Source organism: Uloborus diversus, chromosome 9 (assembly GCF_026930045.1).
Source record: "Uloborus diversus isolate 005 chromosome 9, Udiv.v.3.1, whole genome shotgun sequence".
Classification (NCBI taxonomy): Eukaryota; Metazoa; Arthropoda; class Arachnida; order Araneae; family Uloboridae; genus Uloborus; species Uloborus diversus.
In genome coordinates this window covers 146,748,395-146,771,880 of record NC_072739.1, presented here as the reverse complement: position 1 = coordinate 146,771,880, position 23,486 = coordinate 146,748,395, and the positions used below count along the sequence as shown (strand labels likewise).

The following is a 23,486-nucleotide window of genomic DNA, read 5'->3' as shown; positions in this document are numbered from 1 at the left end:
TTTTTAAATCGAATATTTTCCTTGGTATATATTGATGAGATGACTCTGAAGCTTTTTTTGAGCAATCACAATTGCTTATTGCTTTCATTTGACTGATTTGAGGTCCCATCATTTTATTTTCCCGCCAGCACCCTGTGCAGCATCACCGTTGTTTTAAATAACCAACCATGAGCTAACTTTATTTTTAAAAATAAAATTAACTGAAAGGTAAAAAAAACTAATCAAAATTGAACAAAAGTAACACTATTTATAACATATCATGGGTTCATACAAATTTTTAAGTTGAGCAAAAGTTATGGAAGAGCAAAAAGGGATGAATTTACTCACTTGTCCATACTGTTCAAGAGGTAAGTAACCCGTAGTAGGTAACGTTTGCCATTCCAATTTATCCAAATTACATACATGAGTGCTATTGCTGCTACTTTCCCCAAATGGTACTCCAGTTCCTCCATAGACAATCATACAATTATTTACCAGTGCAGCTAAGGACATCAAAGTTAAAATATTAAGTTTGCAAGAGAAAATACATAATTTTAAAATTTTAAACATAAGATGTAAACTTGGCAATAATGATGCAATTCAGCTGCATAATTGATTCAGATAAAAAAAAGCCCCCTTTGAGAACTCAATCATAAGCTTACTTCCTTTGCATTGAAAAATTTTTTTGTTGTTTCTTGGTAACTACAAAACATGCGTCTGCAGTTTCCTGCAAATTTATGCAACTTAAAGATACGTACTTTTTTTTCTTTTCAACAATAAGGTGTTAATTTATTTCTGACTAGCAGTACCTGCAGGGCTTTGCTTGTAGTAGAAAAATAAAAGGTCATTTGGTTCGCTTGAGTATTTACAAATAATGATGATAAATTTCTCACCAATTTGCAATGTTCATTTGCTCACCCATGTTACGGTTCCACGTTATGATAATTTGGTAATTTCCTAGTCCATGTTATGATAATTTGATTGGTAAAATGGTCTTAAAACTGAAATAGAAAAAAAAACAAAACCGAATTTTCAAAAACTCGCTTTGAGGTGCTCACCCCTATGCTATGATCTACTTGCAGGGGTCGATCCAGGTTTTATTTTTTGGGTCCCCATTTTGTGAAAAAGCAAAATATTTTTGTGAATTTTCTTTATTTTTGTGAAAAAGCAAAATATTTTTGTGAATTTTTTTTATTTTTGTTAAAAAGAACTTCTTGTGATTTTTTTCTTGGAAAAGATTATATAAAAGCATTTTTAGCTGTCGTATCGTTATAGAAAAGCCCTAGACAGGTTTCAGGGGTGATTGCAAGTTCTTGAAGAATACCTGAAAGCTGTCTAGAGAAAATGCGCTGGGGGAGGGGGGGAGTAAGACCCTTAACATTTTATTCGTAATTTGACACACATTACATTTATTGTTTTTTACAAATATACATATGCAAGGCACACTTTCTTAAGGTGAAAGTCTCACAACAGATTTATTGTTTGCCCCTCTCAAATACTTTTAGATCAATCAAAATTGCACATGCTGCTGAACGTAATGTTAACTCCGAATAAATACAATATGAACAGACTCAAAGATATCACATATTTCTTAACACAGAAGAATGTATGTGTTTGAAAAACTTAAAAGTAATTAAAACCCAAAATAATACTGCACCAGCATTCAGCGTTTAATTTTTTGACATTTGACGTTCTTACAGAGTAGGTATTTCGTTTAAAACTTTGCAATTTAATGATGTTAATAAATATATAAAGAAATTTTATTTGTTTGCCACTTAACAAGGTACAGTCAACATCAAAAATGCGAAAAATTCATTTACCATGGCGCATGTAAGGAAATCAAGATCTTCGAAATAAATAAAAATATAAAAACAGCATATAAAAGAATTTTATTTTTAGTAAAGTTATTTTAGAATTGGATTTCGAAACTCAACACAAACTAATAATAAATATATATTGCGTAATCAAAGTAAAATTTAGGATTTTCCTGAAAACAACGGAATTTTGGTATTTTCAAAGATAAATGTTTTGAACTGAAATGTGGGATAAATACGTGGCATTCTTACCACAAGTTAACAAATGTTTTTTCATTTCATTGTCATCTAAATTTACCCCCAAAAATCTAACTAGAGATTCAAAATTCTCAAAAATGGCCCATTGCTTCATGATTATAAGTACAAAATTTGAATAAACTTACCAATCAATTTTCTGTTATTATTATTTTTTTTTTTTTTTTTGCTTTATATCCAGTCTCTTCACTTTCAGATTTTTTTGAGAATTCCTTCTTTTGCACCAGATTTTTGTATATTGACAGCCTCTCTGTGATTTTTGCTGCACTCATGTTTTTTTTAAACTCTATAAGGTGACAGCTTTTCTTGATATCAACTCCAATATTTACTCAAGGTTTGTTCAAATCACTAACATTCATGAAAGATGAACATATTTTGCACAAAAAACCCTTAGTTGAATAACTATAGTAAAGCCAACTATACACCTTTTCATAATTTGCAATGTACTTTTTATTTATTGCATGCTTCTTATTTCCATTTGTACTCTCAAATACAATGCTTGAATCATTATTTGATGGCTCAATCTCAATATCATCATCAGTTGAAGTTGCTCCAGATTCACTTCCAGTATTTTCTGCTCAAAAATCGTTATACTTCCGCGAACTGCCTCACTGTCATTTGTTGATGTACTATCTTTTACCGCATTCCCCGAGCCCTCCAAAACGGGAACATTTGCGTTACTGTTACTGCATGATGAAGTGGTGGTAGCGATTTTATCGGGGTTGTTAATTGCTGACTTGAAGAAATTCACAATATTTTGGGACCGAACGTTCGAAGAGCGAAATTTTTTAACATAATACGCACAATTTCGGGAGGTACCTCCCGTTGCAGGACGTCCTCGTTTCATATTTTAATTTCTTGAAGAATAATTTTCAACGAACAAGCAATCTCTCCAAACTGAGATTATTGCGACTGCTATTTCCAGCGCTCCATTATCCGCTAAAATTATCCATTATCCGCTCCCACACATTATAATCGAATAGAATATCAATTTATTCTTTGATGCGCCTAAAAAATGTCCTCTTAAACACGCGAAGGCGCGAACAAGCTAACTACGAAAAATATCGTCTGCGCTCCTGGATCGCAGATGATCTGTTACAAAAGAAAAATTAATACTGAGAAAGAAAACGAACTGGAATAATATACAATTACCACATTTTTTTAATTTATCGTCTGCAGATTACGCGATTCCCGTCACTTTTTAATAAAATCCCACTCAATAAAACTTCCTTTGCGCGCTGTTCCCGTTGCTCACCATTAGCGGACATGCGTTAAAAAATTCCGAAATTGCTCATCTGGAAGTTTCATATTTATTTTAAGAAGACAGCAAGATTAAATAGAATGACCGACGATATTTTTCAGCTGGCATTGTATTTTATCAATAAAAGAAGGAATCTAGGAATTCAACTACAAAAAAAAAAAAAAAAAAACGTTATTCTTTTGGTTTACTGTATGCTGTACGCTCAAACTAGCGTGACTTTGGAAGATGCATTTTAAACCAGCAATTCTCCGTAGACACCGGTCCGCGAGAAAATTTGACCGGTCTTCGAAGAATTATACCCGTTTCCAATAAAATAAAATTTCCTTATTTTAATTTTATTCCTAATTTTATACAATATTTTATGCATTAATATATTCATTACTTTGCATACGTTTTGTGGTTTCTTTATATGATTTATTCGCTTATGAAAATTTACACAAATTAGCTCCGCTTATTTTTACATTTAAAGTGTGTAAGTTATTTAAAAAAATCTTACAATTAACTTTTGTAAGTTTATTTTAAGTAGAAGGGTTTTCTTTCTTGCATTTGTTTAAAAAAAAGACAAAACAGATTAGTTTATTTTAGTGAAAAAAATAAAATAAAAATTTCTACCGGTACGTGAAATTTTTTGACGAAGTTCTACCGGTTCTTATTCAAAAAAAGATCAAGAAACGCTGCTTTAAACTAAAGAATATGAGAAAAAGTGGGTACCCCTGGCCTAATCACACCTTTTTTTTTCATTAAATGCAATCGTGTCAAGTGAGCTTTCGAGAACGGACAGTATCAACTACAAACTACAGGGAATTTCGCCAATCGGTTGTTCGGCGTTTCCCGCGTAGTCACTCATACTCTAACAGGATTTAATTGCCATACAATACGATTTGCATCAGCATGCGCCAGTATTCAATGCGAATTTCTATGCAATTGATTAAAAAAGGAAAATATATGATTTTCGAGTGTTTTTTTTAACCTTCGTTCGGGAATAATTTTTAGAAATTTTGCTCGTCCGTTCTGTAAGATAACCCCCCAACTATGAACCTTAAACTTTTTCAAAATAAACTGAAGGAAATAGGAACAAATTGAAAAAACAGGAGAATATTTTATTATTATTAAAAAAAAAAAAAAGAAAGGAAAAAAAATAGAAGATCTGCAACTGGCAAGATTTCAATTTGCAACTACTTTTGAGAATTAAAAGTGCATAATTTAGCAAAATAATATGGATAAAGGAAGGATGCGTGCAACTAAGACACAATTGAAAGTTACAATGATTCAAAGGAATATTTAATTCAGAAGTATTTGGTCATTGAAGCAAATCAAACCAACAGAATATAGGCGATTAATTTGCCGTGGCGTGAAATGAGTCAGTCTTCATTTCGCACTCGTGGAAAAGCAGAAAATCATCAAATCAATTCTTTATCACGTGCTCATTATTTTTCTTGGATTTTCGCTAGCCACCAATCATAAGCGTCCCTCTCTCACCCCCCCCCCCCCTCTGACGCTCTCAAGCAAAAACACCTCACGCAGCAGGCAAGAAGATAAGATGGGGGAAGGTGGAAAAGGGGTAGGCTTTCGCGTAGATGCGTACACATTTGCGGTTAAAAAATATTGTGAAAAGGCTGCCTTTTTATAAATTTTTGTGAAGGGGCTGCTTTTACGACGCGGAATTTTGTGAATGGGGCCGCTTTTGCGATGGGGAATTTTGTGAATGGGGCCGCTTTTGCGACGCAGAATTTTGTGAAAGGGGCCGCTTTTGCCATGCGGAATTTTGTGAAGGGGCCGCAAAGCGGCCCCAATTTCGCGCTGGATCGACCCCTGACTTGTGTGCCAAATTTCATGAAAATTGGCCAAACAGTTTATGCACTATGCGCTTAATAGACATCCAGACAGAGATCCAGACTTTCAGCTTTATTATTAGTTAAGATTATTAATGGTACTTATTTATTTATGATTTATAATTTATTTAATTCTGATTTATAAAAATATAAATTTATTAACTTTCTACCAGAACGCAATATAGCATTGTGGCAGAGTAAGTAAGTCAAAAGCTGTATATTTGATCTTCATTTAAGTGATGATTAGATAACGTATCTCAGCAGGCTAGAAACTGACCAAATTTGTTGGAATTATCTAAACCCTAAATTATCAAAAATAACAATACATTTAACATTTAGTGCTTAAACAAATGTTCGTTAAATGAGAAACAAAAATTATTGCATTTTTTATTCATAAACATAAGGTCCACATGAATGAAAAAACGAAATCTTCAACAAGGGAAAAAAGCCCTTCAAAAAGAAAAGGGATAAAAACAAGAAAATAGAAAAGCTCTAAATTTACCAGCATGTGATGCTAATTGATCTGGCATAGTACCAGTAGTTTCCAATCTTGTCCAATTTTTTGCAGCAAAATTAAATCTCCAAAGCTGTAAAAATATTTAAAAATCAGCATGTTAATTATCTCTACCCACAAAATTACACATAGCTGAAAGCATCTAAATCTGAAATATTATTCAAAGAGTAGAGCATAATTGAATTCATCATCAAACATTTCATTTATTTATTACTAGTGGCACCGGCATGGCTTTGCCCGTAGTAGAAAATTAAAAGGTCTTTTGGTTCACCTGTATATTTACAAATAATGTATGATGAATTTCTCGCCAATTGGCCGGCCCATGTTACGGTTCCACCTTATGATAACTTGGTAATTTACTCATCCATCTTATGATAATTTTTCTCAGGAAAATGTTCTTAAAATTGGAATAGTAAAAGAACAAAATCGAATTTCCAAAAAATCGCTTTGAGGTGCACACCCCCAAGCTACAAACTAACACTGTGCCAAATTTCATGAAAATCCCCCGAACGGTCTAGGCGCTATGCTCATTACAGAGATCCTGACAGACAGACAGAGATCCGGAAAGAGAGAGATCCAGACTTTCAGGTTTATTATTAGTGTGGCGGAGAAATCCGTATTTGAAGTAAGTTTTAGGAGAACCTCGATAGATGGCGCCAGCAGCTAAGGAAGCACACCAAACTGATCAGGGGTTTGCCCCCTACACAGACCCCTTGAGAGAGAGTCGAGGGTGTGAGCCAGGAGGTCTCGAGTAGTGCGGCTTGTGCGTTGGTGACCGGCTGCTCTCATAGCATGGAGTTCCAGCAGAATGATGCCGAAGGTATTCCTCCGTTGAGTTTTGGGTAAGCCCACACTCCCTCTCCTCCCAGAATCAGTGTACTGTATTTAGTGACGAAATTAATCGATTATTCGCCAGATTTAGCTTTAGCGTAACTGATAATTTACCTGTGATGGCAGGAGCTACATCTACACAACGCAATCCTACGGATATTCCTCCATCACATTAGTAAAGACAATACCACTAGGTTGTCCCAATAGTTTGTGAACACTTGCTAAAAATGGAATTTATAGCATTTTGGAAATTTTTTTAATTGTTTTTCCTATTATTTAAAGAGTAAAATTTCAACTTTTTGCAAGTGTTTAAGCACTTTTGGGATATCCCTGTTTATTTTTTTAAACTTTTTCGTAAAATATCTGAAACATTTTTGTCAACTCAATAAAACAAAAAATATACACAGCTAATGAATGGTTCTCACGAACATTTCGTAAATCATAAAATTAATTTATTTATCTGAGGTTTTATGTCAATTATTACTACAGCTTTTCTTTTTTTGCCATTGATCTAGAGGAAAAAAAACTTTTCCATAAAAATTACAAATTTTAAAACCAGAGTTTTCAGCCTTTTGACATATGACATAATTGAAACTGTCATGTCAAAAACCTCTTGGTCAAAAATGCTGCACTCTCCACACTAAAACATATGAAGAAGTTTAGTTGGTTTACAAATGGAACATCAAGTTTAGCCAAAGCTTTTTGAATACAGTATGCTGGGATTACTAAGTTTTATAGATTGTCTATATATCTAGATGTTGAATAAATACTCCTCCTGTTAGATGCTTCCAAGGTAAACATTATTTTTAGCTTACTAACAAGGACACAACTATGTATATAATATACAGTTATCCTTTATTTTTTATTTGTATCAAAAATAATCTAGAATTAATATGTACCATCAATAAGATAAATAAATACCTTTGTGCTGAATAGTAAAGTCAGACCAAACAAGGTAAGTAGAAGCACAAATTTGTAAATTACAGCAGACACGTGTTTCGGCGTTACAGGGAACGCCTTTTTCAATGCAAAAAATAATGAGCTTATGGATGAATATATATTTCTTCAGCAAGCTCTCACCCTATTAGCAAAATTTCTTGCATCAACCTTGACAGATCTTGATATTATACTGACGGCGTCAATATTGACGTGTTTCATACTACATAAAGGCTGCATAATGATTAAAAAGCAATATTGCAATAACAACATGTATGCAACATTGCCATTGTCCTAAAATACCAATATTGATATTACCTTACAATATCAGCATTGCATCTATGCTGACGCTGTAAAGATGATACTGATTTCATGCTGTTGCTGTCAGGGCAATTAGTACACAATAGAACAGGTGGAACTTCATTAATAGTTGCACATGTGCAGAGTTCATTGTACTCAGCGTTCCTTGTTATTGCTGGTCTGTGCTCTTATCTTCCTTCTTTGACTCTCTTGTCACAGTTGTTTGAGCTCAGCTCCACGCCACGCGTGGTGATGCAAATTTTAGGCTTTGCAAAAAATTGGTTGCTTACTTATTAGTGTGGAATATTGTTTTAGGAATAATTTATGAATGACTGATAACTGCATTTGTTTATTAATATAGTACTAGAAAGCTATATCGCAGGCGATGTTCAATCAATGATAGAAATCTCCGAAAAAAGGTTTTCCTCCCTAGACTTTGGAACAAAGGACATGCAGCCCAGAATTTTGTTTTATCACTTCAATCTCACAAGTAAGATTAATTTTATTTAATGATTATTTATGTTATTCTTAAAGATAAATTCATGTTTTTTCCAGGCGATATATTCAATGCTGACATCCATTCGGAAAAGGACTTAATTTAATTTATTTATTTATTGCTATCTTTACTCTTTTATGTGCTATAAAAACTACCTTAATTATTCCTAATTAGGCATCTTTGCCTTTATAATACAATTAGAAGCATGAATTTAAAAAATAAGTCAAGTATTACACAAAGCGAAGAAATTTTCATTTTTAAAATTAAATTGCGATCACCATTACTATCTTTATATGAATTTCCGATCAGATGTTAGCTTTAGGAAAATATTCTCAGGCTAGAAAAATACTCAGTCTTGAAGAATAACATAAATAATTAAATAATAAAATGTAGTTCTTGATTTTGAAGTTAAAATATAACAAATATATAAATAAACAAAACATCTTGCAAACGTACTAATTTCATACTGTCATGTCAATGTATTCTGACAATTTCCTGTTGTATCAATACCTATGTATAATTACAAAAGCAATGTCATTTTGCCTAGAGACTGGATCCATGCTGTTATGACAACATCTTAATATTTTCCTGTCATATCAAGCTGTATGCAAGATTACAAATGCAAGATCATCTTGCCTACAGCTTGATTTCACAATGTCTTGATAACATCTTGATATTTTCTTGTCATATTAATACGTATGCAAGATTACAAAAGCAAGATCATCTTGCCTAGAGACTGGACTCATGCTGTCATGACAACATCTTGATATTATCCTGTCATATCAATATGTATGCATGATTACAAAAGCAAGATCATCTTGCCTAGAGACTGTATTCATGCACTCATGACAACATCTTGATATTAATCTGTCACATCAATATGTATGCAGCATTACAAACACAGCCTACCTTAATATTTTTTTGATATTATGCTGCATACACCTTGTCAGTGAATATTGTGGCAGCCTGATGACAGCATAAATAGAGTAACATAACAATACTGAGGCAGCTTAAACGCTAGATGATTTTTCCTGACATGTCAACCTTTATGCAATACAGATGCAAGTTTTTTTGCTTACTGAGCATTTACTCAAAGGGTTTTTGACACTAGGGAGTTTTCTACAGGTTTTTGGAAGTTAAACTAGTATTATACCTTTATAACGCCAAAAACCCAATCCTGCTTACAACCTATTATTGACAATGAGTTCATTGAAAGAGAAAACAGAAACAGCAACAATATTACATACTTCTTTGAATAAAACTTGATGTTGTTCACCATCAGTGTCATCGTCATGTATACTAGGATTGAAACCACCAAATGCATACACATTTCCATTATAAACAACTATTCGGTGTCCACTTCTGGGTTCTGGACATTTACTACCTTAAAAGAAAAGAGTGAAAAAAAGTTTTAAAAATGTAAAGATTGCTTTATAAGCTGCATAACCAAAAGTATTGCCTTTCTTATAAAAAGACTTCAACTAAGGGAACAAATTGCATGCGCTAACTAATTTGAAGCTATCTAGATTCTAGAAAAGTATTTTCACAATTCTGAAAATACCTTTTATTATATTTTTTTTAATGAAAACTAAACAACAAACTAAATAATTCCAGATTGAATCTGAGTGAACAAAAAAAAGCATTCACTTAAAAAAAAAAAAAAAATCATTACCACTTAATTTTAAGCACAACACACAAAAATAACATTCCTTTTTACCAAAACTCAATCTATCAAATATGTAATATGTAAGATAAAATTTAAAAAAAAATTAAGGTTATTTTTGAAGTTTTTTTTATAGCCATGGGCCATATGTTGTGAAGCTGAGCCAGGTTTCTCCACCTGATCACTCCCAAAATATTAATTACCTGGACTATTAATATACAAATACAAATATGAAGACCAGCAACAGGCTCTGAGCCCAACTAGGCTGGTTCTAGTCAGTTTAGTCGTCCCCAACGAAGATCAATGGCCCTCTTAAAGCTATCTACTCCTTTCTCATTACCACCTCTTCCAAGGGTGCCCATATGTAAAATTTTAAGGGGGGGGGGGGCTCAGATATTTTCCCCGTGGTTTTGCTGGATATTTTCCTCATAAAAACCTATTTCAGTACAGATTAGAGCTATTAAAATTTGACATTTTAAATAACATATTCATTATGTTATTACCTAAGTTATGGGGACTGTAGAAAATGAAGAACAAGCAAAACAGCTGCAAGAGGATCTAGATCATATTACGGAGTGGGCTGATAAATGGGGTATGGCTGTTAATGTTGGGAAATGTCAAGTGCTACATTTAGGGCATGAAAATAAGTGTACAAGTTATTATTTGCAAGGTTCAGTCATTATTCAGGCAGACAAAGTTACTGATCTGGGGGTCTTAATAAGTCAGGATTTAAAGTTTAGCCAACAGTGCAGCATTGCTAATAAAAAGGCCAATAAGATGCTTGGGTTTATCAATAGATCTATTTCAAACAAATCTAAAGAAGTTCTTCTGCCCTTATATAGAAGTTTGGTAAGACCTCATTTGGAGTATGCTGTTCAGTTTTGGTCTCCTTATCTTAAGAAAGACATTAACGTATTGGAAAGGGTTCAAAGGCGGGCTACAAGGCTAATAAACGGACTTTCTCACTTAGACTATGATTCCAGGCTTAGAAGGCTAAAAATGTACAGTCTTGAGCAAAGAAGAGACCGAGGGGACATGATTCAGTTGTTTAAATTTATTAAAATGAAAGATGTTACGGGGCTGAAGTTTAGCACGGAAAACAGGACAAGGGGTCATTGTTTTAAGCTATTTAAATCTCAGGCTAACATGGATGTTAGGAAAAATTATTATTTTAGCAGGGTAGTGGAACCTTGGAACAGCTTACCGGAAGAGGTAGTAATGAGCAAGGGAGTAGATAGTTTTAAGAGGGCCATTGATCTTCACTGGAGATTGTAAATTGTTTAGGACCAGTCTAGCTGGGCCCAGAGCCTGTTGCTGGTCGTCACTTTTGCATTTGTATTTAAAAAGGGGGCTGGAGAAATCTGGAATGACTGGATAAGAAATCTTTTTACATTTTTGCAAAGAAAAAAATACTAAAAGCAAAGAAGTTGTAATTTCTAAGGTGGAGTTTGGATTGAGTCCCCCCTTGCCCCCTATATAGGCGCACATGACCTCTTCCAGTAAGCTGTTCCGAGTATCCATGACCTTACTGAAGAAGTAATTTTTCCTCATTTCCAGATTAGCCTGAAATTTTAATAGCTTAAAACAATGACCCCTTGTTCTGCTTTCCATGCAAAAATTTATCCTGTTAACATCTTTCATTATAATAAATATAACAAGGGCATACATAAGGGAGGGGGAAATTTGGGGAAAATTTTAAACAAAGGTAGTTATTTTTGGTTTTATTTTCTCACAAATAATTTCCCAACTTTTAGCTACAAAAGAAAAAATAAATATGACAATGATAATAATTATTATAATACGTTAGATCAGAGATTTTCGAACCGGGTGCCGCAAGAAGATAATATAACAATCGGAAGCACTCCAAAATGTTATCCTGGGTAGGCCATTGATCACAAGAACCTAATTGAGGAATAGCTAAGTTCTTGCACCTTATACGCTCGATCTTGTGTCCTATAGACATACCGAAATAACGTTCACGGCTACACATTAAAAAGGAAAATGCTAATGTATTAATTAGCATCACATATCATCAGTGAAAAATATAGCGCTTTTGAAAAGCATGTTTGGACACAACAAGGTAATATTGTTTCCTTTTAGATAGGCAGCGAGACAGATTGCTTGTTTCAATGAGCAGTTTAATCCCTCAGATTTGAACATTTTTGATTGGTAGAGTTCGGCGCCTTTTTGACTCTGGCAATGTCGTGCGCCGCACGACCTTGCACATAGGGATAGCGCGGCCCTGCCTTTAGTAACGGAAAATGAAGGGATGTTTCAGAGACTCAGCTCCCTTCCTTTTCTTTGCTATGTCCCTATCTTCTTTTTTGTGTCAATTATTGATATAAATATTGTGGAAACCCTTTCCCAAGTTTTTCTCCTCCAAAACCATTCAAGTGCTTTTGTTTTAAATAATGAAATTTTCTATTTCCAGCCTGATGTTTTAATTTGTTTGAAATACGAGCCTTTGCGCTCTCAGTAAAAATACTTTTAACATTTTTGACTGATGTAGTACTTTTTATTGATACAGGAGTGACTCTCACCAAGGGTGCAACATGAAGAGGGGCCGTAATTTGGCAAGATTATTTCGAAAGAATGTCATATAGTTTAAGTTAATTACTTTAATTATTTTTTCAATGAAAATTAGTTACAATAGAGCTAGAAGGATAAAAGGACGAATGCCTACCCCCCCCCCCCCCAAAAAAAAGGAAAATTTTGCGTGCATGGCGCATTTCTCAGGTCTTCTTTATACTTCTACACCTCAAAGCAGAATACTTTACGATGTTCTGCAACGGAAAATCATTTGACTAAAATTGTTCTGCAAGTACCTTAAGCATTGGACGCGAAAAAACGTGACATTTTAAACAAGTTGGGTGGCAAAAATCAAAATCATTTCACATTGTTTTTTTTTAACTGGACTGTTACTGTTTATTTTTGTGGAAATGAGATATTTCCGGAAACATCACAGCTTTCAACCAAATGACTAATTAAAGAGCACTGAATTTGGAAAATTAGTTGATCATGAAAACTATAAAATCAAAAAAACTTTAACAAGGTGTCAAACCTAAACCGATTGGGATTCTCCAAAAATAGTTTATATGCTTTCCAAAATGCATAGAAAGAGCAAAGATACAAAATTTTATAAAAATCCGAACCTAGGTGTCAAACCACATTTTTGGTTAATTTTACATGGCATGAAGGAGCAATTAAAATAATGTTACTAAACAAAGAAATTACTGAAATAATAAATAGAATGAGTTGAGTTTGGGTTGCATGTAATAAAACACTTCAAAACAATTAAAATATTTTCTGGATGCAAAAGGATTGAAATCTTAAACAAGACACGCAATTTCCAGCGATGGACATGTTGGCATGCTTCCTAAACATGCATGGCGGAAATTGTAGTGGATGAAGATCGATTGGGAAAAACCTACAAAGACTAATCGAATTCAACATCGCGAGCTTTCCCCCAAATTATCGTAATTTGAGACAATTTTAGATTTTCTACTAATTTTAAGAAATTTGCAAACTCTACAGATTTTCTGCACCGCAGTTTCTGCAGATTTTCTGCACCGCAGTTTCTGCAGATTTTCTGCACCGCAGTTTCTGCAGATTTTCTGCACCGCAGTTTCTGCAGATTTTCGGCACCACGGTTTCTGCAAATTTTCGGCATCGCGGTTTCTGCAAATTTTCGGCACCTCAGTTTCTGCAAATTTTCGGCACCGTGGTTTCTGCAAATTTTCGACATCGCGGTTTCTGCAAATTTTCGGCTCTGTGGTATCTGCAGAAATTTCAATGAAATTTGCAGAATTTCTGCAGAAAATTTGTCAGTTTTCCTCTCACATTTGAACAGAATTGTTCTGCAGCTCAGGCATCTGTTCTGCGACGTACGTCGCAAATTTAGTAGTATTCTGCTTTGGGGCTTCTACATTGCAGTGACGATTATGGGAGAGGTGAGGAACGACTAATCCCTCTTTTTCGAAAAAGGGGCAGCATTTTAACTCTGTTTGGAAAAAGAAATCTTTTGAAACATTGCTCAAATAAGATACAATATGTATTACAAATTAAAAGAGGAGCTAACTCCTCCCAGAAATATTACAAAAGATAGACAACCTGCGTTTTTACAGCGACAACTTCACAAATAGTCTTGAGGCTTGTCTCCCCTTCTCTCGTCAAAAACATTCAGAAAATATTAAATTTTGGCTCAAATTTCAAAAATGTTCCGAGTGAGAGTCCTCGAAAACTCATCCTCTAACATTAGAAAAGGTATATTTAAGGCTAAAACATCATTTTTGGCTCTTCAATTTCAATAAGTTTCCAGAGAGGACTTTGAATCTCTCCTCCCTCTAAACATCATCTGAAAACGTCTAAAACTGTGTTTTTCGAACTATAGTTTCAAAAGGTAGAGGTGGACGAAGGGGGAATTGAAGATGATCTACAACACCGTTATTAGAAATTCAATTGCAAAATTTGCTGGGGGAGGGAACCCGAACATCTCATTCCGCAAGACTTACATTATCAAACATTGACACAAATAACCTTATGGAGCTCCGGACTTCTAATCTCGTCTTTTTTCTTTTTTTGAGCTAATGGGGGTACCGCGGTACCCCTGGTGACCCTCGTGCGCACGCCTCTGCGTACATACAGACGTCACGATTAAACTTGTTGTAATTAGTTTGGGGATTGTCAAAATGGATATTTCAGGTGTTTATACATTCTTAGACATATATCCAAGTGTGGTTGGGCTGAAATACAAAACATTCATTCGGGGGCGAGCAAAATGGAAATTAAGGCCTATTTTTGGGTCAAATTTTTTTGTGAATACAATACTTCCTTTACTTTGTAAAAGGAAGTAAAAATGATAAACTTCAAATACTACGTGCTTAAGAGCCAGTTTTTATAAGAGTAAGGCAGGTCAGATACATGCCATTTTTGATTTTGCTAAAAATTTTACAGTGGTTTCTTTGAATGATTTTAGAAGACACATCAAAAAATATTATATATATATTATTATATATATAATATTATATATATAAATATTCAATTATCTCTGCACATTGAGCATCAGCAAAAGTGATTTTTGTGATTACATCGTGATATTTAGTGCTTCAAATGAAATATATTGTAAATTTTATGGCTGACCTTCAGTGGAATCTGGCAGGGGAGGCTAAACTGTGCCGAAGAAAGTGAAAATGTGTCATGTTTGAGGCATCCTGGTTACATGCACTGAGGTTCAACCATAGTTTTTGCGAGCAATTTGCGTAGCGATATATATATAAATTATTAAATAAGCTCATTAAATGCTTGGTTAATACTCACTGTTGCCAAAAAGAGCAGTTTTGTCAGCAAAATATGATAAAAAGTGGCCTGTATCTCAGTGCACTGAGGGTCAGTATAGAACTTACTGCCTGCATTTCAAACTAGAGTATGTATTTTCATTCTTATCGAACTTTTCTTGGCGAATTCTTTTCAAGAACACAGGGTTGGCAAGTTTTTGCCGGGGGCGGAAAAAACTGTGGAAAAAACCATGGTTTTTACCGCCCGGCAAAAATAGGTTTTTGCCAAAGTGGAAAAAATAGATTTTGTGTTAACAACTTACGGACAGTTTTTTTCCTTTTATATAAAAGTAAAAGCATGAAAAGATTTTGATAAAATTTTAATGTAATTATTTTTACAGTTTAAAAAAATTTAAGGTTTAACTTACTTTTAAAGTTATGGAGTATTTTTACTTTTAAATTTTTAAACATTAACATCAAATTTCAGTTTGTAACATCTAAGACAAATAATTAACTTACAATGAAAATCTAATTAGCTTGTTTATTATAGCATTTTTTACAGAATACTAGATATCTATATAAAGTATACTTAATCAAGATGCAACTATAAAATAAAAGAAATAAAAGTTATTAAAAAGCAAAATACACATTTCTTTAGATTGAAATATCACTTAAATCATAATAGTCTATACCATCTTCATCACAACCTATTTGTTGTTTAAGCATGATATAGCAATAAACTAGTTTCATGAGAGAAGCAACTGACAAACGGTTTCGTATTTTTGATTGTACAAAAGAAAAATTTGAGAATTATCTCTCTATTGCAGCAGAACTTGCAGGACACATTTGTAGAGTTGCGACTAGTGTGTAGAAATCTTTAGGTACTGTACTTGATTTTGCAACACTTCTCCACCATTTTGATGCATTTACTGTTTTCAAGACACTTTCTGAAAAATAAGAAGAAGGGAATGGGTCATCTTTTAACTCGAAATTAATGATATTGGATATATAATCAGGATTAATTTTCTGCATCCATTTTTTACATTCTTCTTTTTGTTCAAAACTTAAAAGTTTTCCGTTATAGTTAGGATGGAGTAAATATGACATTAAATGAGAGGGTAAAATTGCCTGTTCAAATCTATTTTTAATGTTTTGATAGTGTGGTTTCAATTCATCATTTTTTAGAAGGCTGCACCAGAAATCACAAGCATCCGCTATAGTAGAAGAGTTCCTTTGCATCTTATTTAAAGCCACTGCTATGGGTTTAAGTTGTTTAATTAGGTCTTTGACTTGACGATGAAGATTAAAATCTCTGATTCTGTTGGTGATATTAATGTCTATTTCATCGTAATGTTCATCAACAATTTTCAAATAATTGTTATTTTTTCGCTCAAATGTTTCCAAACAAGTCAGCTGGCTATTCCAACGAGTTTTTCCAAGCAGCTGTGGAGAAACGGGATTATCACATTCTTTTAACCATGATGATGGAGCATAGTGGTTTCGAAAATATTTATGCACTTCTACAACATGTTTTATAATGTAGGCAGGGTTGGCCGGATTGGACCCAATTGGGTTGGACCCAATGGGTTTTTTTTGAAAAAACCCATTTAAAAAAACCCATTATTTAGCCCACTTTTGGGTTTTTTAAAATTTTTTGAGAAGTTTTTAAAAAAAGTAATTAATTTAAATACTTTTACAATTTAAACTTCTATTTTATTTGTTCTTCACCACAGACAATGGACATAAAAAATGAATTTTGAACTTTAATAGTATTTCTTAACTCTTAACGGCATTAAAAATACTTCAAAGATTTAAAAAATATATATTTAACTTTTATCTTTAACTGGTCAATAAATAACTCAAATTATCTTGACTAAGTCCTGTCACGTCTGGTTTTCTCAATATTTGTAGATTGTACAGAGGAAACTACTCTAGCTAAAAGGCTTTCATGTGAATTATTTTCTGCAACCCGACACGTCTCGAATTTCGAATTAACAAGTTACATTTTTTTAAGAAATTAACAGGATTTACAAATGGTCAGACAGAAAACAGAATAGGATGTACAGTATTTTCATTATCTTACAAAAAAGTTTAATATTTCTTAATCTGTACACAGAAATAGAAAAACAGGCAACATAAAATTCAAAGAAATGTCTTGATTAAGCTGGAATTCAGTAAATAGGGATTTAAATTACTTGAGGTTCTACAGTAGTTTTGCATAAAAAAATTAAATACAATAAAGTAAAATGCAAAAAAAAATAGTAGCAATTAAAAACGAACAATAGATTTTATCACTCAAGAAGTAATTTTGCCTTAACTGTTGGTAATCATGGAAACTAAAAAATCTGAAACTTCACCATTCTTGGGTTTCGTCGTCTTTCGTACTCTTCTTCAGAAAACACTGAATTTTAACTAGTTTTCCAGCTTTTTTTACCCCAAGACAATTCTTGTGCATTGTTCATATACTTATGCTACAATATGCTACAAGTGCCCTACATTTTCCCTAAAAAAAGACTAAAAAAACCCACATTTCTTTTAAAAAACCCAGCTTTAGTTGGGTTTTTTTGGGTTTTATTTTAAAAAACCCAAAAAACCCTGGGTCCATGGGCTTTTTTAAAAAAACCCGGGTTTTTGCCAACCCTGAATGTAGGTGGTGTAATATCTTCGCCGAGTAGGTTTAACCAGTGAGAACTGCATCCATATGTGGTAATTATTGAATTTTCCTCTTGTTTTTCCAATTCATTTCTTATTTTTTCCATATTTTTTGCATTATCTGTGACTACACTCCGAATTTCACATTTATATTTTTCCTTGACTGTAGAAATTGCCTTAGTGCACTTCTGGGTAAGAAATTCGGCTGTTTTTCTAGCTGTTCCAGTTGCTTCAACATCCACGATGTAAGTTTGTCCATCGACTTGCAAACAAGTTGTTGTTATAGGTGTGTTGTGGATATCACTCCAGCCATCAGTCATGAGAGTGCCTTCTTTTCCCTGTCAAATTTACTCTCTTCTTATAATCCACTATGACCTGTATCTAAAAGTTCACCAGCTAAATCTTTGCGAGAGGGTGGTTTATACCCAGGTCTTAATGCATCAATAAGATTTTTTAAGGCAGTACTTTTCACTACGGCAAAAGGTATGTTACAAGCATAAAACATTTTAGCAATCAATAAGTCAATCTTGTTTTTTTCTTGAGAAGATGTCATGGACAGAATTTTGGATATTTTTGGCTCCAAAACTTGAATTTTTTGAGGGGGCTCCTCTGTCACCTCAGTTTTACTATTGATGCTCTCTTTTCCCCTTGCATCTGCATGCGTGGATGATACAGAAATAACTTTATCAACAGTTTCTTTCATGCACTTGGAAAAATGTGCTTTCATCTTGGAAACCTTATTGCTTTGCACATGTCCACATTTTTTACACCTAGCAGAAATTCTTCCAGCAATTGTAACTTTTTCAAATGCTTCCCAAACAGGATATTGCCTTCTGCCACCTTTAAACATTTTTCAGCCAATACATAAAATATTAAACGCACAAACAAAAAACCTTTTTGATGCTGAGAAAATTGGTCAACTACTTACAATTCAACTTTAAGTATGGTTAGTGAAATAATCTTCATTCCTAAAACTGGTCCTTCTAGTTCAAACAAACAAATAGGTCATCTTTCAATTGCCCCTTCCCTGACAAACCCCTTTTCAACTGACCTTCAAATCAGAAGCCTCTATTCAACTGACCTTCAAATCAGAAAAGAACTGAACACCCCCCCCCCCCCCACACACATTTTGAAGAGATAATCCCTTCCTTCCTCATACCAAAGAATTCATATGAGTTATCACACCAAACAACACGTTGGCATTGAGCCCACAGGGGTAACTTCTTACTGATAATTGATAAAAGGCTTTGCCATTTTCTGTAGAGTGAGCTAGTACAGTAAAACCTGTAAAGTTGACCACCTTTGTAAGTTGACCACCTGTCTATGTTGACCGCTTTTGTCAGGAACGGAAATAGTCCTATCTCGTATAATGAAGGAAAACCTCTGTAACTTGACCACCTTTCTATCTTGACCACCTGTCTATCTTGATCACTAATGTACCCCAAATTTGGTTTGGAGTATTGTAAAAAACCCTTTGTAAGTTGACCACTTGGATTGTTTTTTAAAACTTAATTTAGCAAATTATTTTATTATTTTTTTTTATAGCTTTCCAAGAATATTTTTGATGCCAGATCAGCATTTTACCAACTGAATAAAACAGCAGCATAACTAAATCTCTTTGTAAGTTTAACTCACAATGGAAAAATACTAAGAACTCTTTTATTCTCCAAACTTGTTTTTCTTTTGTTGTTCTATTTGAGATTACCTTTTGTACTCTCTGTTCAATGAAAACATGTGTCAGTAGAAAAGTACAAAGTATTATTTTCCAGTCGCAATATTTTGTGGCAGCACTGGAATTGTGCTAGAGTAAAAGTTACTTGCATTGCAGTATTTCTGGTGCAAGGGATTAAGAACTAGGACATTTTCATTTTCAACTGCCTTTTAGAACTATTAGAGTCCAGCTTGTTGCGCTTTGTGTTATAGTTTTACATAAAATGGCTTCAAAAAGAAGTTAGTTGAACTTGAGATTGATAAAAAGTATGAAGTATTAAAACTAATTGAAAAGGGAGAAATCCAGAGAAAATTAGCTGACACATATGGGATTTCCAAAACTACAAACTTCAATAGGGAGTTATTTCGTTGAAAAGTAGATCATCATGGTTATAAATGTATTAAATGTATATGAGAAAAAAAATAATAAGCGAAAAATTTATTATTTTTGATTAGCAATAAATTTTTAGGAACTATTAATACCAAATAACTTTTTATAAACAATGATTTATTTTTATTTATTTATTTATTTATTTATTGATCAATTTACTGAAATTTTAAATTTACATGACACATTATCCGTCATTCTGAGAAAATAACCTCTAAAAATATTTGAATAGCATTTTAAATTATTGCTTCAAAGTAATGTTAAACAATGAAAGTGAGTTGAGCGGAAAGAGTAAGTGTCAATTAGTCAAAAAAAGAATACATAGTGCAAGAAATGACAAAAAAAAAAAAAAAAAAAAAACATAACCCCCCCCCCCCTTTATAAGTTGACCACCTGTCTAAGTTGACCACCAAAGTACTGCACCGCAAGTGGTCAACTTACCATAGGCGGATTTAGGACTGAGTTCCTGGGGGGGCAGGATTTTTTTTTCTTTTTTAGCATCATTTTTACTGCCCCCCACTCTCATGTTTTTGTTTGTTTCCTGTGATGCATAAGTCCATGCTTTACTTTTTTGTGTGTCGTTTTCATTAATGCGTGTTTTCATGCTGTCCTTTTTGAATTCACCTTAAGAGAGGGAGTTGGTATCAAGAGAGTGACGCAGGACTCCAATTTTAGGGGGCCGGGGGTTTTTCCCCCGGAGGAAATTTTGTAAAATGGATATAAAATGCTGCATTTTGAAGTCTTATAAAGGTTAATTGGATAGACATAGAAAGTGATAACTAGATTATACAGTTGTACAATATTGTTCTAACTTTATAAGAAACAGCCATTTTAAGTTTGAAAGAAAAAATAAACTAGATTTCTCATTACAACAACCTTGTTTTAATTATGAGTAGTGCAGAAACGAAAAGGAATAGAGGTAGTGTATCATTTTTTTTTTCCTGGCTGAACAGATTAACAATATGCAGTAGAAGTAATTGGAGCCCACTTTGCTTAGGATTTTCAAAGACTTATCTAATTATTTTCAAGGACTCTAGAATAAATAAAATTATTTAACGCACTTCATTTGTACTTTCCAGTCTCTGATATTTTAGTACTTGACTAAATTTTTACAGTCCTGTTCTAACTTTGTTAGAAATAGGTATTTTAAATTTAAAAGAAAAAAGAAAACAGATTTCTCATGACAACAACTTTTCTTCAGTTGCAAGTGGGGCAGAAAACGAAAAGAAATAGAAGTAGTGTGTATTTTTTTCCGTGCTAAACAGATAGACAATATGCAGAAGAAGTAAGATAAAAACAATCAATACAAAAGAATTTCCAAAATACTGCATTCGGGATTGAATAAATAGCAAGATATGAATTATGTGAGTTACAAAAATTTATTTCAAATAATATGTTACCAACATGAGAACCATTTTTTTTACATTTTTAATACAGGATGTGGCAAGCAGCTGAATTTGACATATTTTGGCATTCCTCCCCCTCTACCATTTGTTAGAAATTTTAAAATTTAAGGTTTGTAGCCACACTTTTCCAAATATTCAAGGTTTTCAAGCACTTAAAAATGAAATTAGTTTTTTTCAAGCAATTTCCATTTTTTAAGGAACGAATCATGAATTTTTTTGGGGGGGAGTTAGGAATCTACTTCAAAACAGGGGCCCCAAGCAATAGCTTGTTTACCTTATAGGCAAATTCGGCCATGTTTGTAATTCACTCTTACCTGCCAATTTTTGCTTGAATTGTTTGAAATTTTAACGAAAATTCGTCAGTTTTTACGGTTAAAGGGTTTTTACTATTTTACCAATCTTTGCTAGCTTTTTATAGACTTTTATAAAATTTCAGCAAATTTTTCCAAAACTTTTGATGACTCAATTATTTGGATTTCAATAATGACAAGGTCTGACTCACTTAGACTTAGATGATTATGACTTACCTTACTTTTTAAACAGTATATGTAAAGTAAGTAAAATTGTACTCTAAGTAAAAAGATTCATGTAATCAGAATACTCAGATAACTGAAATTCAGTTTGCAGTAGTATAAATTTTCTTTCTCTCTCTCTTAAAAAAAGAGAAGGAAAAAAACTATGTTTTTTGTTTTTTAGAATTTCTCAAAAGGCCAATTAATCTACTAAGAACATAAATATTATGCATAAATATACTTGAAATGTGGACACAAATCATAACGAGTAGATCGTTCTGTTAGTGCCAATAGGGGGGGGGAGTTTTTTAACCTTTGCTTTAGGTTCTAATTTGTTAAAATAATCGTCAATTATTTTAAGTGTTGCAGCTTAATGTATAGCTCGTTTAGCTTATATTTTCATTCATATACTTGCCCAAATGGTTTTCAGTCCAAAATAGTGAATTTAGACACATTTTCAGCACCCCTGTGACAGCTGTACTATTTGTATTTAATGTTCTCCCCCCCCCCCTTTTTCTTTTCTCCCATCAGAAAAGGACATTTGCTTTTCTCTTCATTTTCATTGAACTATTCAAAAAAGAACAAGTCATGATTTTTTTGTTTTAAGATTTTGGAAGATGTGTTGTTACTATATAAAGTCCTCCCAAAACTGGGGGGCATTGCCCCATATGACCCCCCTATAAATCCACCCATGCGCTTCCTGAACTATTCAAAAAAGAAAATTTTTTTTTTAAATATTTGGAAGATGTGTTGTTACTACATAAAGTCCTCCCAAAACCGGGGGGGGGGGGGTATTGCCCCCCTCTGCCCCCTCATAAATCCGCCCATGCAACTTACACAGGTTTCACTTTATTACTAAAAAGTAGAGTGAATATAGAATGCACATATTGATCAGCTTTTTTTTCTTCTTTTCAAATTCTTCTCTTGGCTATCCATTTTCCCAGTAAGTGAGAAAAAATGCATTATTTCTTTCGTGAGGAAAAGTTAATATTTTTCTATATTCAAGTAAATATTCTGTTATTAATTAAATAGCTTAAAAATCTTAGTGGGATCAAAAAAAAGTGATTAATTAAATATGTGTATATATATAATTAGAATTCCAACTTTTTATTAATTTACTAAGCTTAAGTAAACATTCTTTGTTTTAGCATTGAAGGAATTGGCTCATTCTGAAAAAATTGTTTTAGCAAACATTTAAAATCTTAAGTTTTGCAATCCCAATATTTGTTTTTTATTTATTTTTCACATTATAAATTAGAAGTAACAAGGAGAGACATAACTAAAATAGTAAAGCGCATTATTTATATTATATTGTCACTATTTCTTGATTAACAATATAATGCTACTTTATTTGCAATTAGGTTTTTGCCGTTTTTTTCCATTTTTGCCGGTATTTTCCATTTTTGTCATGGTTTTTTCCACTGTCCCGGCAAAAATACCTTTTTGCCGGCAAAAAACCCAACCCTGCAAGAACACAATACATATTTCAAAACAGTAAAATGAACTATTTAGTTTACAATTCAATCAACATATCCGGATTTAAACTTTCTCCCAGGGATTTCCAGATACTATTTAAAAAACAAATATGATTAAAAATTTACCATAAAAGAGTTATAGACTTTCAAATAGATTGATTATACTTACTAGTATACTTTATAATATGA

The 23,486-nt window shown here is 33.2% G+C and overlaps 1 protein-coding gene across 1 annotated transcript in view; it reads right to left on the bottom strand.

Moving 5' to 3' along the window:
• The window catches only part of LOC129229913 (kelch domain-containing protein 10-like), a 41,137-nt gene that overhangs the window by 15,388 nt on the left and 2,263 nt on the right, over positions 1–23,486 (bottom strand). Inside the window, exons 2-4 of the mRNA XM_054864294.1 lie at positions 9,466–9,602; positions 5,644–5,728; positions 328–482 (exon numbers count right to left, since the gene is read on the bottom strand). Of these exons, the coding sequence (XP_054720269.1) occupies positions 328–482; positions 5,644–5,728; positions 9,466–9,602 (377 nt within the window). The remainder of the gene's footprint in view (positions 1–327; positions 483–5,643; positions 5,729–9,465; positions 9,603–23,486) is intronic.